At 38.8% G+C, this 19,490-nt stretch overlaps 1 protein-coding gene across 2 annotated transcripts in view; it reads right to left on the reverse strand.

The window, feature by feature from the left end:
• Positions 1–4,593: 4,593 nt before the first annotated feature.
• RYK (receptor like tyrosine kinase) overlaps positions 4,594–19,490 on the reverse strand; it is a 108,263-nt gene continuing 93,366 nt past the window's right edge. For both annotated transcript variants that reach the window (XM_057737716.1, XM_057737715.1), the window contains exons 14-15: positions 6,713–6,849; positions 4,594–5,565 (exon numbers count right to left, since the gene is read on the reverse strand). In XM_057737716.1, the coding sequence (XP_057593699.1) occupies positions 5,454–5,565; positions 6,713–6,849 (249 nt within the window). In that variant the 3' untranslated portion in view covers positions 4,594–5,453. The remainder of the gene's footprint in view (positions 5,566–6,712; positions 6,850–19,490) is intronic.

Raw genomic sequence — 19,490 nt, forward strand, 5'->3', positions numbered from 1 at the left:
TAGAGTTTTAGTTGGGGTCATGGCTACTCAGCTAGACCCATCTCCCTGACTTCCTTGCAGCCAGGTGCCTAAGTTCCCACCACTGGAATGTGAGCAGAAATGACATGTAAAACTTCCATCTCTCTTACCTAAAAGGAAATTACTTGCTTTCCACTTCTGCTGCTACCCCCTTTCAGGAGCAGGCACACTGATGGGACAGAGTCCCTGCTATGGCCACACAGCCACACTAGCATAGTCTATGAATGGTGGAGCACGATGGAAGGCACCAAAGACCCTGAGTGGTTCTGGAAAATAAGCCACTCCACCCTCTTCCCTTTGCACTGTATCATGAGAGAGAAATCAATCAATCAATCAATCTTATTTAATCCACTCGTGACAGCAGATCCTACTGCTGTCAAATGTGTGGAGAGCAAGGCCGTGACCGATCAGGGCTATCCTGTCTCAGGCGGCAGCTGAGATCCACCTTCACTTGATCCTGATCAGCTCCCTTGCAAACTTCCCCGAGTCAAAGCTTCCAACTCTCATGTTTATCAGGCCCCCATCCAACCTCTCACTCTCAAACAACAATCCTGTCTCTTATGTGAAGACCACCAAGCAGGGTCCCCCACCATGTTCCACACACCCCTGCAATCCTCTCCTCTTATCCCAATGGTTGGTGTCCTTTTCTCTATGCTCTGATCAGACTCCCTGGATTAAATTCACAGCTCCACTACATACTACCTGTGCAACCCACCTCAGCCTTCCTCTCCTCAACTGCAAAGTGGAGATGACAATAGTATTTAACAGCACTGTGAGGATTAAGTGAGATAATGCATGAAAAGCAACTAGCACAATGCCTGGTATACAGTCAGCAACGGCCACCTGCCACTAACGCCACTGAAACAAATGTGACCACAGCACTACCTGACGGAGGCCCTTCACTGAATCTCCATCACCTACTGAACATAGTCTAAACGTCTCAATATGTTAGGCCCTTCTCGTCACATTTGCCGTTTACCCCTAGAATCTTCTCTCCTGCCACTCTCTGCCTTGAACACTATGTCTTAATACCAAATTGCCCACAGATCTAAACAAAACAAAAATTCACTACTTAGACATATATATATATTAGTGCTCATTTTTGGAGTATTAGTGACTACTGCAATAAATCATTTCCCCTTCCTGGAAAAAAACACCCACCTCCCTAAAAATCACCATGAGAAAAAGCCTATTTTTCATCCTGTGTCTAGGAAGTGATACTGCATTCAGTTTCCTAATATAGAAGTTAGGTTACCCTTATTTCAGCTCTAAAATGCAATGCTACGCTAAGATGGTTATGGGGGAAAAAAGCAACCTTTATATCTACTTTTAAATCTTATTATATTGTTTAATGGATTTGAAATGTTGTATCCCGTGGAAAGGGAAGGAGGTTCCTTTCAGAGGGACAGCTGATACATGAGCTAGATGGTGAGGCTGGCAACAAAGGGATGCTGAAGAGTAGGAAGACGACCAAGTTGGCCAGCAAGGGCAGTGGAGACAGGGGCAGGCCCTCAGGGCAGAGCCAGCCCCAGGTTTCCACAAAGCCCGACAGCGCTGGGCTGCAGCCTCCTGTCTCTTCCTCTTCCTGCCTTCCCAGAAAAGGCAAGAAGGACCCTGGGGAGTACTTACCACAAGATAAGAGTCTGCTTAGCTGACCAAGAATGACTGTCAGGTCAAATAAAGCTACCCGCCTTTCAGTCAGGTCATCTAAGGGGGGAAAAAAGAGCAAAGGCCAGGGGGATGCTGCCTAGAGATTCCAACACAAAACTCAAACACAGATTTATCAAGACATTGCACTTCCTGATGAAGAGATTACAGTCAAGTCAAACCCATTTTGGCCTGAGCAAGTCAGAGTTAGAAGAACTTTGTTCAGAATATGAACTCTAGTACTTTTCATAGAGGCCAGAGCCTATGACCAATTCCTCCTCAAGTCCACCAGTGTCCAGAATGTCTTGTCCTCTGACTTACACAGACAACATCTAAGGTATTCTTTAGATGTATATTAAGTAACGCTGTCACCAAATAGTTTCAATTCAAAATTAACAAACCTTATATGATGCAAAGTCTTAAAAAAGGCATATAAAATATAGTCCAATAAATTCATGTGGTATTTCATTAAATGAATAAACAAATGTTTAAGCTCTTTTAATAAATTTTTTTATGGAGACAGATAGCTAACCTCTAATTACTTCCAAAGGCCTTAGGTAGTCAGACCATGAAGCTAGAGGAAAGGCACCTGGTGGGAGATACTGCAGGCCAAACACTGAGGAGAACAAAAATATCCCTGCAAGGCCAAATCTATAAAGCGGTGGCAGAATTACGGACTGGTGGAAAACAGCAGGGCCGAGGCTGAAGTAACAGCAATCACAATGGAATAGTAGGATTTTCTGGACACAGAGACTAAAATGTTAGGTAGTAATCCCTACCAGGCTTTCTCCTCAAATAATGGCAGTATTCACCAACGTAAAAACAAGCTGACAGGGCACTCCCTACATTGGCAAAGACTTTACAACCACTGCACTTCCTCTCATACTGACAGGACTCTGAAGCAGTGATGTACTGCTAGAGGAGGCCAGATAGCAGTCCCTTACCCCACTTCTGCATGGGGGCAGACACCGCTAGTTATCCACTAACAGCCAGCCCTACTTTCTTACCAATGGAAGCCAGATTTTGTTCAAGGTAAGAATGTGCTCAACTAAAGAGTTTCCTCAAGTGTGCATAAACTGATGAATGAATAGTGTGTGTGTGTATATAAATACACTCCCTTATTTAAAAACTCCTTGAATGAAATTCCATTGTATGTAGAATATAAATGTGTCCCATGGCTTACGCCATTCCCTCCCCACTCCCCCCACCCTCCCGCCCCGGTCTGTTCCTGCATCCTCCAGACCTCTTACATTCTAGCCACACCGGCTTCTGTTCTCTTCTTCCAGTGGCAGCAGCTGGAGGATGAACAGGGAGGGCTGACACTGGAGGCCAGCTCGTTCCTGCTCTAAAGCTTCTGTAGTTCTCATAGCTGGTTTTCTGTCATTCAGATTTCAGCTCAAATGCCATCTGCTCAGAGAAACCTGACTAAATAAGACATCTAAAGTTATTCTCTGTGATACCACTCTCTCTGTTTTTTATAGTGCTTATCAAAATCTTACTTACATTCATTACCTGCCTCTCCTAACTAGAATGTGGGACCTAGAAAGGGAAGAACATCATGTCTTGTTCCCTGCATATCTTTAAGACCAGATATACAGTGGGCGCTAGACAAATGCATACCGAATGAATAACCCAATCCTCCTTACTTCTATAAATAAAATTTTCTTACAGTGGGGGTGTTACAAGAAAGAAGACACTATAACAGAGCTCTTGGTCACTAGAGCCAGCTTATACTACATCAGTGCATTGCCAATTTGCTTCTTTCCTGTAAAAATTACATCTTCTACAAAATCTATCCAGTAATATTCACAAACCACTGTAACAAGACCAGCCATGGAAATTTTATAACTGCTATTTTCACTGAAGTCAGTGACTCCAAGTAGCTCAGCAAGAAAAATCTACTTAAAGTCTTAAACCACCTCTAAAACAAAACATAAAATAAAATAACACAGCTTACAAACAAAGAGATATGGTTAAAGGCACCACACATTAAGCAAACTGAAAGCACCTCTTACTACACGCTAATTTGGGATAGAAGTTGATGACAGCACTTTTTCCTTTGAACTGATCTTGTGCACAGGACTGTGATATCAAAACAATGCACAAACCTGAACACATAAAAAAATGCACTGAATGTTGGAAGGGATGCTAGAGCTGAACCACTCACTCCATGTGCATAATAACACATCATAAACGCTATAAATAAATACTTGTTGCCTGAATGCCTTCTAAGATTGCCAGTTGTGAACCAAAACTTAACTTACACAGTTCTTCAAAGAGCTTTAAAAAAGCCGGCCCTTTAGGGGGCTGAGTATTTCACAAAACCAAAGAACCAGTGTTAATAACTGGCACACAGAAAGATCATGCTCTTGGCCTGCTTGTGGCAGAGCATGTACCACGTGAGCTATTTTCCCAGATGTGCTGCTGATTCACAAAGCTCCCTTAAGAACAGCAAAAGCAAGCACCTGCAGGCCTAGCTATTTGAGAGGCCCATTCAACTCTGCCTTAGGCCAACTATAGCCAAGCATAAATACATACATACGCTGACTTTAATGGCTCTGGAGAAAAGTTTCAGTGTTGTAATACTTCCTTGTAATAATAATCTAAACTTCTTATTAGAACCTGGAGGCTGAGCAGAGGCAGCTGCACTTGTGTTAGGGCTTGGGAGCCTGAGTGAGACACCCGCAGAATGAAACAGGAATATCCAGCTGCTGTGTGTTCAAAGACTTACCAGACACAGCCATTCATTCTTTATGAACAATATTTTCAATACTGTCATAATATAAAACAAATCCTTTAATTTTTCAAGTGTTTTTAAAAAACCATTTTATACTTAAGCCGGCCTTGACGATAAGCACAAAATCTACCTGTTTACATTTTTTTACTCACAACAACTCCAGCACCCATTCTGTGCACAGCAATATTCTAGGTGCAACAAAAGGGATTCTTAACCTTAGAAACATGACTTCACTTTCTGGAACTGTGTTATCTCCTTTTCCAGAGAGTAAAAATAAATAAAATAGCCATTGTTTACTACTGACCTGCCCCAAACCCACTTCTGGCTCCAGAAATACTAGGTTCTGCCAGATTTAACATGTTTCAATGAACTCACCTCCTACTTCCACCAAAATAAGAAAGCAGAACTCCTTTTCATTAAAAAAAAAAAAAAAAGAAACAATTTTCCATGAAAGGGTGGTTTCTGTTTTTCATATGTATTTTTCACATTTTCCCCCTCTAGCTTTAAGTTTTCTTCCTCCAATATTGCCTTTTCCTGTACGAGGCAAACTGACATCTTTTTCTGTTTTTCTTTTCCTGAGAAAAAGTACATTTATCTTGAAGATAAATGATTCCCAAAACTAGTGATAAATAGTAAAAAAAACTTTAAGGTGAATCACCTACATTACCTTGATGAAGTAAGAAAATAAAAAAAGCAGATGGCACTAAGATAGCTATTCCAAATATCTGTGTTTAAACAATTTAAAAAACACTTTATTTATTTTGTAAGAATGCAACCCTAGTCCAAAGTTAACTATGTTTAAAAAAATTTTTGGCCAAAAAATTTACACAAACATTTTCAGTTCAACCTAATAAAAGTGATATCTAGAAAATATTCCACATCATTAAGTCTGTCTTAGAAAGTTCAGGTTCTAAAGCATTGCTAAGGCACAGTGTTCTGGAAGACAAATGTGCTTCTGTGGCGCTGCGTGGCGTATGCGGCATCCATGATTGGCTCCAAGTGAGTCCTGGCAGGCACCTTCCTCCTGACGCTGTGGGACGTGAGCAGAGAGTCAGACATAGGCCCCCAGGGCTGCATGGAACTCTGTGAGACACTGCACCAGCTGCTGGAACTTGGGCCTCTCCTCCGGATCTAAGGCCCAGCAACAAGCCATCACAGCAAATCTGTAGTGACAAAACCAGAAAATTTGGCTAGTGATGATATAGTACTCCTAACCTTTCCATCAATATGATACCAGTTATGTTTTCTGTCTACATGTGGGTGTGGAGAGGACGACATATTAAAAAGCAATCAATGTCACCATCTGTTGGCAGAGCTAAAATGAGCTATCTGGATGTTATGTGTGGATTTCAATTCTGAAACTTCTCTATCAGCAAATAGAGATTTTATGTAACTGCTACCTAAAACACAGTCAAAAATAATAACCTGTGTTATCCTGTACAGTTAACTCCTGGTCAACACAGGGGTGAGGGGCACCGACCCTCTGCATAGTCAAAAATCTGCATATAACTTATGGTCAGCCCTCCATATACCTAGTTCCTCCACATCCGCAGATTCAACCAGCCACGGGCTGTGTAGCACTGTAGTATTTACAGCTGAAAAAAATCCACATGTAAGTAGACCCGCAGAGTTCAAACCCGCAAGGTTCAGGGGTCAACTGTATTTAAGTTCTGAGAGGAAGAACTTGGAGGAAGAGGAAGCTTTAACAAAGCTGTAAGAATTCTGAATCTACAGTAATATCTGTGCAAAGCTGCCATCTTGCCACAGTATATAAAAACCTTCAGGGGATTCTGGAACTGAGACTCAATCACCCCTGAAGAGCCTCCTGCCCATTCCGATCCCATTATATTGGAAGACTAATTATGTGTTAAAAGCAGGAAATAGGAACTATCCCACTCACTAGACCAGAACATCTTCTTTATATGTATATCAATTCATACCAGCTGGCAAGGCAAGACAGCAACGAGAAAGGCTCTTTATAACTAAGGATGTCCTTAAGGCTACGTAGGTCCACATAGCCACACAGATTAAGCAACAGTGTTCAGTGTTTTCTCACTATATACATTAGCCTCTTGGATTAAATTAATCACTACAAATATGAGATGCAAAAAGTCCTAATGTCAAATGCATTAAAGAGTGAATGAGCCTGGCTGACTCTGTGGTTTCTCTACAGGAGTATAATTCAAGTCCAAAGAGGCATTATTCTCAAAAGGGAAGTCTCTGTATGAGTATGGACACCTGTTCTTTTTTTTTAATCCAAACATTGTAAATGGAATGAAATCCATGTCCACAAGCTCAGAAAAAACTTACAGTTCATCAGGACAGTTGATTGGCTGGGCTATTCGGTAACCGTCTTTCAGGTACGCGGCCATCTCAAACGGGTCGATGTCCACATAGGGCGTTTGGCCCAGAGTCATGAGCTCCCACAGCGTCACTCCAAAGGCCCACTGAGAAGAAGAGTGGCAACACCATGAGGGGATATTTAAGACAGTTTTCAGACTGCTGCCGCCTGTGGCCAGGTATGGACCAAAAACAGCAAATCAATCTTTTTTTATTTTTCTGGCTGCACCACGTGGCATGTGGGATCTTAGTTCCCCGACCAGGGGTCAAACCTGCGCCCCCTGCAATGGAAGCATGGAGTCCTAACCACTGGACCGCAGGGAAGTCCCAGCAGATCAATCAAGCAAAATATTATTTATAAAAAGAAATCTACCATACCCAATGAGATTCTCTTGGACAGAAAAGGACATTTTAATGAACGCATCCTTTAATGTGGATATCATTGTTGTATATTCTAAGGTAATTAGAGCCACTGGAAAAAATTATTTTTACTATTGATTACAAGCCCCACCACCCAAAACTGTTAATTATGTCTAAAATTTTCCTAATGTGAAAATGCATTATTTTAAATACCACAGCTAGTGTGCATAGCTGAGAAGTGGAAAATGCAAACCATGTAAAACATAATGTCATGGATTTTTACTACATTTGACTAATTTAAATTAACAGATGAAAGCATCCTGAAAGAATATCTTCCAACCCTGCTTGAGTAAAAGATGAGATTTATTTAAAATCAACATGTAAACTACTGGTAGGAGCAGAAATCATAAGCAGTGGCAACAGTGCTCAGTCACAGTCCAGCCAGGGCTCTTCAGTTTGGCTGTGGCTTCTGGGGAGCATGTGGATGGCAGGCATATGCCTACACACAGCTGCTGCCATGAGGCAGGGAAGGACTCAGACTGGGGGCTCCCCCAGATCTGCTGCCACGTGTGAGCCATGAGGTCAGGAGAGCTGAAGGTGGATGAGGAAGAAGATACCTGTATACCACGCCACCACGTTTATGAATACCTTCTAGTTCTAGGCTTTTTTTTCTCATTTTTCACTTTTTTCTCATTTAACTTTCACAACAAACCTATGAGAATCACTGGTAGCTCTATTTTATAGACGAGGAGACAGGCTCAGAGAAATAACTTGCCCCAAAAAACACTTTTTACAATTGAAGGGGGGGGGGGAAGGAAAGGAGAAAAGAGGAAAAACACACAAGAATAGGTCTGTTTATAAAATCTAAGCACAGTGCATTAAATTTTAAGTTATTTTGTTCAATAATAATAAAATTCAGAAATACTATCTAAAGTATACAGATTTTTTAAAGCTTCACATTACTGAACAATAGCTTTCTATCTTATAATCTAGGTAAACAAGAAAACAATGGAATGATATCTTAAAATATTTTAAAAACTGTCAAGAATTCTATACTAGAAGAAGTCTATACTAAGCCAAAATACACTTGAAAAATGAAGACAAAATACAGTTTTTCAAAGAAAAGCTGAGAGAATTTGTCACTGGCAGACCTACACTGCAAGATATGTGAGAGCAGTTCTTCTTGTGAAAAGAAAAAACACCAATGGGAATTTGGATCTACACAAAGAATGAAGAGTGTTGAAAACATATGAACAACTAGGTATTTTCTTCCTCATTTAAAAAATTCCCTAATAGACTGTTTAAAGCAAAACCCCATGTACTGTGGGGTTATAAAATAAATGGAAGTAAAATGTATGCCCATAATAGCATAAAGGATGGAAGGGGACCACTGGAAATACTGTATTGTAAGCTGTTTATAGTAAACATGAAGTGGCATAACATTTGAAAGCAGGTGTGCACTGTAAACCCTAGAACAGGTTTCTCAACCTTGGCACTATTGACACTGTGGACTGGATGAGTCTCTGTTGCAAGAGGCTGTCTGTCTTGTGCAGGATGTTTAATTCAGGTGCTCCCTGGCCTCCACTCCCTAGATGCCTCAAGTCGTGATAACTGAAAATGCCTCCAGATACTGCCAAATGCCCCACCCCACTAGGAGGGAGGGTGCAAAACTGCCCCCATTTGAGAAACCCTAAGCTAGACTGATCAAAGAAAATATAAAGACAAATAACCAATATGAGGAATAAAAGAGGAAACATTACAGACCCTATAGACATCAAAAATTATAAGCAACTCAACTTCATGCCAATAATTACAATAACACAGATGAAACAAACAAATTTCTTGATAAATACAAATTACCAAAATAGATACAGGAACAAACAGAAAATCTATATACCCCGATATTTTTTAGAGAAATTGAATTCATAATTTAAAATCTTTCTACAAAGAAAACTCTGCATCCAAACAATTACACTGGGTGAACTCTATGCAACTTGAAAGAAAAAAATACAACTCTGTATTAGTTTCCTCTGTGTTAGTTTCCATAACAAAGTAAGTACCACAAACTGAGTGACTTAAACAATGGTATTTGTCTCACAGTTCTGGAGACTCACCAAAATCAAGGTGTTGGCAGGACTACGCTCCCTCTGAAAACTGCAGGGAAGAATCTCTCCTTGCCTCTCCTAGCTTCTGGTGGCTGCCAGGAATCCTTGGTGTTCCTCGGTTTGCAGCTGCAGTACTTCAGTCTCTGCCTCTGTTTTCACACAACCTTCTCCCCTTATATGCCAATGTCTCTTCTCACAATATTAGTCATATTGGATTAAGGTCTACTTTAATTATGACTTCATCTTAACACTGTATCTCCAGTGATCCTGTTTCCAAATAAGGTCACATTCTGAGGTATGAGGGTTAGAACTTCAACCTATCTTTTGGGGGAACAAAATTCAAACCACGGTACAATCTTGCACCAACTCTTTCAGAAAACAGCGGAGGATGGAACACTTCTCAACTCATTTTTAGGCCAGCATTATCCTAAATACCAAAACCGAAGAGCTTATTTAGCTTTTTGGAACTTAATATCTTTTCCATTAACTGTTACCATTAAGGAAGAGCAATGGCTGGCCATCCTTGAGGTTTGTGCTTTAGGATGAGGGAAGAGACGGATCAGATGCAGACGGATGTATATTTTTTAAATCTCCATAGAGACAGGGTCTACTGGAATTTCCCTTAAACTAACAGGTTTGAGGGGAATGTTCTATTCTGCTTAAAAATGGAAAAACGAGTTCAAATTAATAAAAGTTAAAGGAAGGTGCCTGCTTACATACAGGTGTTTGTCTATCTTTAAACTTTATGTGAACTTTTAATAATGACAGTAATTAGTCAATGTTAACGCTTACTTTTTAAAATAATGTCCAATTGCCACAGGGAAGGTAGTTCACTACACAGATGGAAAAGAGCCCAAAGAAGTGAAGCTAGTTGGAAAGGTGTTCCCACCCCTTATTTACAATATGAGATGGGTCTGTTCTTATTCACTGATTGTGGCAGCAGCTGTGGGGAAGGAATAATCAATCCAAACTAGATTTTGGAGGAAGAAACAATGAGAATTGGTAAGAAGTGGGTACTGCCACTTGATTAGTAACCCCATCCACTGACAAGGGATGTTCTAACAACTTCTGACTGTAAGACTTTCACAGTAATGCTGGTGGTATCTGAGACCTGGTGTGTACACAGGTACCCTAACAGTATAACATACATAAGCTGACTTTAAAAAAATACTTCTTTCACATTGTTTTGTCCACATCACCACTAAGCACCCATCTAAGGTTCTTATATTACATATTGCAGTGCTAATAAACACCAAAAAAAGAACAATAAAGCCAAAGGGAAAGTTGCAGTTTCATTTCCTTAGAAGCTAGCAACAAAAAAAGTGATTAATTACATGTTGGCTCACAAACCCTTTTTAAAATAAAATCAAGACTAAATAGCACAAGGATAATTTGTGGAAAACTTGCTCTCTAAAGTCTTCTGATAACTGAACCATTTAAAATTTAGACAGATGTACTCTATAATTTCCTCTTGTTTGACGTCGTTGGAAAGGGGGCAATGAGAAGGTCAGGCTGTTTTTTCCAGAGTTTTATAAAAGGCTCTTGCTACATCCATTTAAAGAACATGTAGAGAATAACAATGTTCTCCTATTCATCTTATTCCTCTTCTCCCAACTTGTGTTATTTTATAGGTTCTTTATATATATATATATATATATATGATATATTTTTTTCACTAACAACACATACTGATGTGACTTGTCAAAAAGTATATAAATAAAATTCTCTTTTACTCTTTGATGTAATGTTCACTAATGTTGGGACTATTCAGAGATTTCCATTCTGTTACTTCAGGCTGACCTCAAAATATTATATACGATGAGAAAAAGTTTTGTCCAATTCTAAATGAACTGACCCACACTAAAAGCATAATAACTAAGTGTTCTATGGCTAGGCGTTTCTATTCACACTAGAAACCTAACATCCCTTTCTCATATATGGAAATGGGCTCAGATGACCAAAGTGGAATAAGCTTAATCTGGGACAAGTGTTTTCCTAGCTTGAGTAATAAGGAGAATCACCTGGAGTGTTTGTCAAAAATACAGATTCCCTAGCCCCATCCTAATAATTCTGAGGCCTGGAACTCAGTATTTTTAACAAAGAGTCCTAGCTGGGTCTTAAGATCCTGCAAATTTAGGAACTAGTCTTAGATATGTTAGCAGTGGTGGTCAGACAGCAAAGACTGAACACAGTTTTTATTTTTCTTGTAGTATGGCCGACATACAATAAACTGTTCAATTTGATATATTCTCACACATGTATACACCTCTGAAACAACCACCACAATCAAGATAATGAACATATCCATCACTTCCAAAAAATTCTTACAATTCAAATTCTTCCCTCCCAGTCTTCCCCTCCACCATCCCTACCATCCCCAAATAACCATTAAAATCTTTCTGCCACTAACATTAGTTTGCATTTTCTAGAATTTTACATAAATGGAATTACTCAAACTGTACATTTTATCTAGCTTCTTTCACTCAGAATAATGATTCTGAAATTCATCCATGATGTAGTACGTATCAATAGTTCATTGCTTTTCATTATTGAATAGTAGTCCATTTCATGAATACAGAAGTTTATTTACCTGTTGATCGATATCTGAATTAATGCCAGGTTTAGCTACTAAAAATAAGGCTGCTATGAACATCTACGTACAAGTATTGATAAGGACATATGCTAGGAGCAAAATATACCTAGAAGCAAAATGACTGGATATGGTATGTATATGTTTAACCTTTTAAGAAACTGCCAAACTGTTTTCCAAAGTGAACGTACCATATTACATTCCCACCAGCAGTGTAAGAGAGCTACTTTTCTTCCATATCCTTGTAAAGACTTCAGTCTTCAATTCTAGCCATACTAATGGGTATGTAATGGTATTTGTTGTGGTTTTAGTTGTACTCTCCTAGTGACTAATGATGTTGATCGTATTTTCATGTGCTTATTTGCCATTTCTATATCTTCACTGGTGAAGTGTCCAAATATTTTGCCCATTTTTATATTGGGTTGCTTTTTTATTATGTTTCCCCCCGTTATCTGAAAGTAGAGCATTTCAATGACACCTTTTGTAAACAGAAACGGCGTAAAGTGGGGTAGCAATTACTTTAGGACACATCTTAGTAACACGCACAATATAAATCGAGATAAGTCACAGACGTTCACAGTTTCAAGCTATGGTGGCTTGATGCTGAGGTTCTGAGTGTAGTGTCTGGGGACAGAGCTTGGCAGGGCCACTCTCACTGCTTGGGGTGAGAGATGCCTCTATAATGGCTGCTGCAAAACAAACACTTGAATGCTATTTTTGCTTTTCACCTTCTTTTGTAAAACAAAAAATCCTCTTTGGATTTCTCTTGGTTTATAAAAACAGGTACTAACATAGGTCTTTTGTAAAAGCAAAGTGTCATAAAGTGAACTTTTGAAAAGTGGGGAATACCTGTACTGAATTTTTAAGAGTTCTTTATATATTCTGCAAGTATATCTTTACTAGACATAAGACTTGCAAATATATTGTGTGACTTGTCTTCTCATTCTCTTAACACTATTTCAAAGAGTACAAGTTTCAAATTTTGATAAAGTCTAATACGTTCATCTTATCTTTTTTTGACATATAATAAATTGTATATATTTTAAGTGTACGATTTGCTTTTTTTTATTAGTAACGTATATATGGCAATCTAATTTGTTCTTTTACAGATCTTGACGGTGTCTTATCTAAAAAATCTTTGCTAAATGCAAAGCCCCAAAGATTTTCTATTGTTTCCTTGCAGAAGTTTTTTTTCTTTAATAATTTTATTTATTTATTTATTGGCTGCACTGGGTCTTCATTGCTGCGCACGGGCTTTCTGTAGTTGCGGAGTGGGGGCTACACTTCATTGTGGTGCGTGGGCTTCTTACTGTGGGTGGCTTCTCTTGTTGCAGAGTCCAGGGTCTAGGCACATGAGCTTCAGTAGTCACGGTGCGTGGGCTCAGTAGCTGTGGCTCGCCGGCTCTAGAGCATGGGCTCAGCAGTTATGGTGCAGGGGCTTAGCTGCTCTGCGGCATGTGGAATCTTCCCAGACCGGAGCTCGAACCGGTGTCCCCTGCATTGGCAGGCAGAGTCTTAACCACTGTGGCACTAGGGAAGCCCATCTTCTAGAAGTTTTATAGTTTTAGGTCATGCACTTAGGTCTGTGATTTATTTTGAGTTTGTTTTTGTACATGGAGCAAGGTATGAATTGAAGTTCATTTTTTTGTAGCTGGATATCTAGTTGTTCCAGGACCATTTGTTCAGAAGACAACCCTTTCTCCATTAACTTGCCTTTGCATTTTTGTAGCAAATAAGTTGTCCATACATATGTGGGTCAAGTTTTAGATACTCTATTCTGTTCCACTGATCTACCTACCTACCTTAATGCCAACACCACAACTGTCTTGATTACTGTAATTTGAAATCAGACCCATAACTTTCTTTTTTCAAAGCTGTTTTGGCTATGGTTCTTTGCATTTCCCTATCAATTTTATCAATGTGTCAACTTTTACCAAAAAAAAAAAATTAAAAGCCTGAAAAGATTTTCTTTGGAAATGTGTTTAATCTATAGATCAACTTGGAGAGAACTAACATCTCAATATTGAGTTTTCTGGCCAACACACAAGGTACACCACTCCAATTATGTAGGGCTCTAATTTCTCTCAACAATGTTTCAGTGTTCATCATATAGGTCTTTCACAATTTTTGTCATATTTATTCCTAAGAATTTCATACTTTATGATGCTTTTATGTTTTTAAAAAACTTTAATTTCTGATTTTTATTAATATATAGAGATGCAACTTTTTTTTGGCTGCACTGGGTCTTTGTTGCTGCGAGCAGGCTTTCTCTTGTTGCAGCGAGCAGGGGCTACTCTTCGCTGCAGTGCGTGGGCCTCAGTGCAGTGGCTTCTCTTGTTGCGGAGCATGGGCTCTAGGGTGCGCAGGCTTCAGTAGTTGCAGCATGAGGGCTCAGTAGTTGTAGCATGTGGGCTCTAGGGCGTGTGGGTTCAGTAGTTGTGGCTCATGGGCTCTAGAGCACAGGCTCAGTAGTTGTGGTGCATGGGCTTAGTTGCTCCGCAGCATGTGGGATCTTCACGGACCAGGGACTGAACCCGTGTCCCCTGCACTGGCAGATGGATTCTTAACCACTGCGCCACCAAGGAAGTCCTGAAATACAACTGATTTTTGTATATTGATCTTATATCCTGTAATCTTTCATAACATCTATTAGTTCTGTACCTATTTTGTACAGCACATTGAATTTTCTTCACAGGCGCTCAAGGTGCCCACAAATAGTTTCTTTTTCCTATCCAATATTTTCTTGCCTTTTATTTCCTTTTCTTGACTTAGTTCACTGGCTAGAACCTTGAGAACAATACTGATGACAGTGGATGCCCCTGTCTTGTTACTGTTATTAGATAAAAAGAATTCAGCCTTTTAGCATTAAGTATGGTAATAGCTTTAGGGTTTTTTTGTTTTTTGTAGATACCCTTTATCAGACTAAGGAATATCTTGTCTAGTCCTAGACTGCTAGGAATTTTTATTAGAAATGAATTTCAGATTGTTTTCTAATACTTTTTCTGCATCTACTGATACGATCATATGATTTTCCTTTTTTAATATGTTAACACAGTAAATTGCACTGCTCGATGTTTCAAATGATTAAAAAAGCCTGTATTCTTGGGATAAAGTCTATGTGGTCATATTATTTTAAAATATATTTATGGATTCTGAACTTTTAATTTTTGCATCTGTGATCATGAGGGATAATGATCTGTAGATATGTTTCAAGGTAATGCTGACCTCCCAGAATGAGTTAGAAAGTATCCTCTCCTCAACTTTCTGAAAGAAATTGTATAGAATCTGTATTATTTCTTCCTTAAATGTTTGAAGGCATTGATCAGTGCCCTAGAATTTAATCTAGACCTAAAGTTTTCTTTGGGGTGAGGTTTTTCACTAAAAATTAATTTGGGGAGGGGATTCCCTGGTGGTGCAGTGGTTAGGACTCCGTGCTTTCACTGCTGAGGGCCTGGGTTCAACCCCCGGTTGGGGAACTAAGATGCCGCAAAGCCATGCAGAGTGGGGGAAAAAAAACAAACCACACCACAAACCAATTTTTATATGGTTATTCAGATTATCTACTTCTTGAGTGAGCTTCTTTTTTTCTTTCAGATCTTTATTGGCATATAATTGCTTTACATTGTTATGCCAATTTCTGCTGTACAACAAAATGAATCAGCTATATTTATACATATACCCCCATATTCCCTCCCTCCCTATCCCACCCCTCGAGGTCATCACCAATTATTGAGCTGATCTCCCTGTGTTATGCAGCAACTTCCCACTAGCTATCTATTTTACATTTGGTAGTGTATATATGTCAGTGCTACTCTCTCACTTCGTCCCAGCTTCCCTTCCCCCCCTCCTGCATCCTCAAGTCCATTCTCTACATCTGCATCTTTATTCTTGCCCTGCCACTGGGTTCATCAGTACCATTTTTTTAGATTCCATATATATGAGTTAGCATACAGTATTTGTTTTTCTCTTTCTGGCTTACTTCACTCTGTATGACAGATTCTAGGTCCATCCACCTCACTACATATAACTCAGTTTCATTCCTTTTTATGGCTGAGTAATATTCCATTGTATATATGTGCCACATCTTCTTTATCCATTCACCTGTCGATGGACACTTAGGTTGCTTCCATGTCCTGGCTATTGTAAATAATGCTGCAATGAACATTATGGTACATGTATCTTTTTGAATTATGGTTTTCTCCAGGTATATTCCCAGTAGTGGGAATGCTGAGTCATATGGTAGTTCTATTTTTAGCTTTTTAAGGAACCTCCATACTGTTTTCCACAGTGGCTGTATCAATTTACATTCCCACCAACAGTGCAGGAGGGTTCCCTTTTCTCTGCACAATTTATTGTTAGTAGATTTTTTGATGATGGCCATTCTGGCTGGTGTGAGGTGATACCTCATTGTGGCTTTGATTTGCATTTCTCTAATGATGAGTGGTGTTGAGCATTTTTTCATGTGTTTGTTATCTGTATATCTTACTTGGAGAAATGTCTATTAGGTCTTCTGCCCATTTTTGAATTGCGTTGTTTGTTTTATTGATATTGAGCTGTATGAGCTGCTTGTATATTTTGCAGATTAATCATTTGTCAGTTGCTTCACTGGCAAATGTTTTCTCCCATTCTGAGGGTTGTCTTCTTGTCTTGTTTATTGTTTCTTTTGCTGTGCAAAAGCTTTTAAGTTTCATGAGGTCCCATTTGTTAATTTTTGTTTTTATTTCCATTATTCTGAGGAGGGGGGTCAAAAAGGATCTTGCTTTGATTTATGTCATACAGTGTTCTGCCTATGTTTCCCTCTAAGAGTTTTATAGTGTCTGGCCTTACATTTAGATCTTTAATCCATTTTGGATTTACTTCTGTGTATGGTGTTAGGAAGTGCTCTAATTTCATTTCTTTACACGTACCTGTCCAATTTTCCCAGCACCACTTCTTGAGTGAGCTTTGAAAATTCTTATCGTCCAAAGAATCTGTCTATTTCACCTAAGTGTCTAAATTTATTGGGAAAAAGTTGTTCATAATATTCTCTTAATACTTAATACCTGTGAGACTCTTTAATGATATCATCTCTCTCGTTCATTATATTGTTAATTTGCAACTTTTTTTCCTGATTAGTCTGGCAAAAGATTTATCATTAATATTATCAGTTAAGTATTGGTTTCACTAGATTTTTCTCTACTGTTTTTCTGTTTCATATTTCACTGACTTCCATCTCATCTTTACTATTTCCTTTCACTTACTTACTTGGGATTTAATTTGCTCTTATTCTAGTTTCTTAAGGTGAAAACTAAGGTCACTAATTTGAGACTTTTCTAATATTAATGTTTAATAGCGTATATGTGCCCCTTGAGCAGCATCCCCCAAATTTTGAAATGTTTTTATTTTCATTCAATTCTAAGTATAGGACTGGCCAAATGAATTTTTTGGCCAACTCTACACTTTATAATTTCCCTTTTGATTACTTCTTTGACACATAGGTTATTTGAATGTGTATTATTTAGTTGCTAAATATTTGAGGATTTTCTAGATTCCTATTTTCGATTTCTAATTTAATTCCATTGTGTTCATAAAACCCTACTTTGTATGAATTAAATCCTTTTAAATTTATTGACTTGATCATGGTACAGAATATGGTCTACCTTAGTAAATATTCTATATGAACCTGAAAATATGCACTCTACTGCTGCTGGATGGCGTGGTGTATGTGTTTTTGTTTTTGTTTTTTGGTTGCATTGGATCTTAATTGCAGGTACACGGGATCTTCGTTGAGGCATGCAGGATCTTTTCATTGTGTCACACAGGCTCCTCGTTGTGGCACTCAGGCTTTTCTCTAGTCGTGTCGCACGGGCCCCAGAGCATGTGGGCTTTGTAGTTAGCAGCAGGAGGGCTTAGCTGCCCCACAACATGTGGGATCTTAGTTCTCGGGCCAGAGATTGAACCTGCGTTCCCTGCATTGGAAGGCAGATACTTTATCACTGGATCACCAGGGAAGTCCCTGGATGGCATGTTCTATAACTGTTAATTTGATCAAGCTGGTTGGTACTGTCATTCAAATCTACATCCTTACTGATTTTCTGTCTATTTTATCAATTACTGCAAAAGGGGCATAAAAATATGTTCAACTATCTTTTTAAAGGATTTAAATAATGAGAAAAAAAACTGTATATTTACCCATGCAGTTACCATTGCTGGTACTCTCTGTTCCTTTGTTAGATCTATATATCCATCTGGCATTATTAGTTCCTAAAGGACTTCCTTTAACATTTCTTACAGTGTGCATCTGCTAGTGATAAGTTCCCTCAGCTTTTCTATTACTGGAAAAATCTTCATTTACCCTTCATTTTTTGAAAGATATTTTTAGCTGGGTATAAAATTCTACATAAGTTTTGTTCTTAAAGTAGATGTTAAGTATGTTTAAAGATGTTACTTCACTGTTTTCTCCCTTGCATGGCTTCCAATGAGAAATTTTTCTGGTTCCTCTGTATATTAACATTCTTTTTTCTGGCTGCTTTTAAGATTTTCTCTTTATCACTAGTTTTGAGCAATTCAATTATAGTGTGTAATGCATTAGTTTCTTCATGCTTATTGTGTTTGCAGTTTGTTGCGCTCTTAGATCTATGGATTTACAGTTTTAATCAAATTTGGAAGCATTTCAGGTGTTATTTCTTCATATACTTGTAGTCCCCCACTGCTCCGCATCTCCACTGCATGCTTTGGGGGACCCCAATTACAAATATATTCAGCAACCTGAAGTTGTCCCACAGCTCAATAAGAGATCCTTCTTCAAAAATTTTCTGTATCTTCTCTCTCCTATCTCTTGCTTTACTCCCATCTCAGGCAAGAGGTATACCTCCTTCTATGCAAAACCATACCTTTTCCTGGGCTTCTCTTGGACCTCCCCTCCAATAATCACGTCTAATCTCTTTCCCCTCATTACTTCCCTGCCTAAAAACTAAACCAAATTCAATAAAATAAAACACAACATTAACACAATAAAACCTCTCTTGATCCTGCCATCCCATCAAGCTACAATCCTTTTACTCCTCTTCATAGCAAACTTCTTCAAATTGTAAGCTACTTACTGTCTCCACTTTCTCACCTTCCACAGAGTCCGTGACAATTGCAATCATCTTTAATGATTTATTAAACCTGCTTGTTCAAAAGCCCTCAATGATTTCCTTATCATTTCTGACCACTCCAGATATGTTTAGCGACTAGAATCTCCTTGGAACTATTTTCTTCCTTGATTTCTAAGACACAGCATTCTCTGGATTCTCTTCTTACCTTTCTGTTTCATTTCATTGTTCATCTTTCCTTTCTCACTAACTAAAAGTAAATATTCCCTATATTCTTCTCTTGGCTTTCTTCTCTCTTTATATTCGCTACCTCTAAGATCAACAAACTCTCTTGTTTATTTAATCACCGCTTTTATGAAGCTGATGTACAATTTCTAATATCTTGCTTGTATGTCTTTACAAAATTCTAGACCTACATTCCACCCACCAGTATCTTGAACTCAACATGCCCCACAGCAAATCAATCATGTTTTTCCCCTTAACCAGACTGTCTACCTGTTGTCCTCAATTGTGCTGCATCTTCACAGTGCAAAGACTGCATTGATGTTTTCAGAAACATGGGCACTGGGTACAAAAACAGAGTAGATACCTATGCAATATATCTAACACTTAAGAGG

The sequence above is a fragment of the Hippopotamus amphibius genome, chromosome 6 (assembly GCF_030028045.1).
Source record: "Hippopotamus amphibius kiboko isolate mHipAmp2 chromosome 6, mHipAmp2.hap2, whole genome shotgun sequence".
Classification (NCBI taxonomy): Eukaryota; Metazoa; Chordata; class Mammalia; order Artiodactyla; family Hippopotamidae; genus Hippopotamus; species Hippopotamus amphibius.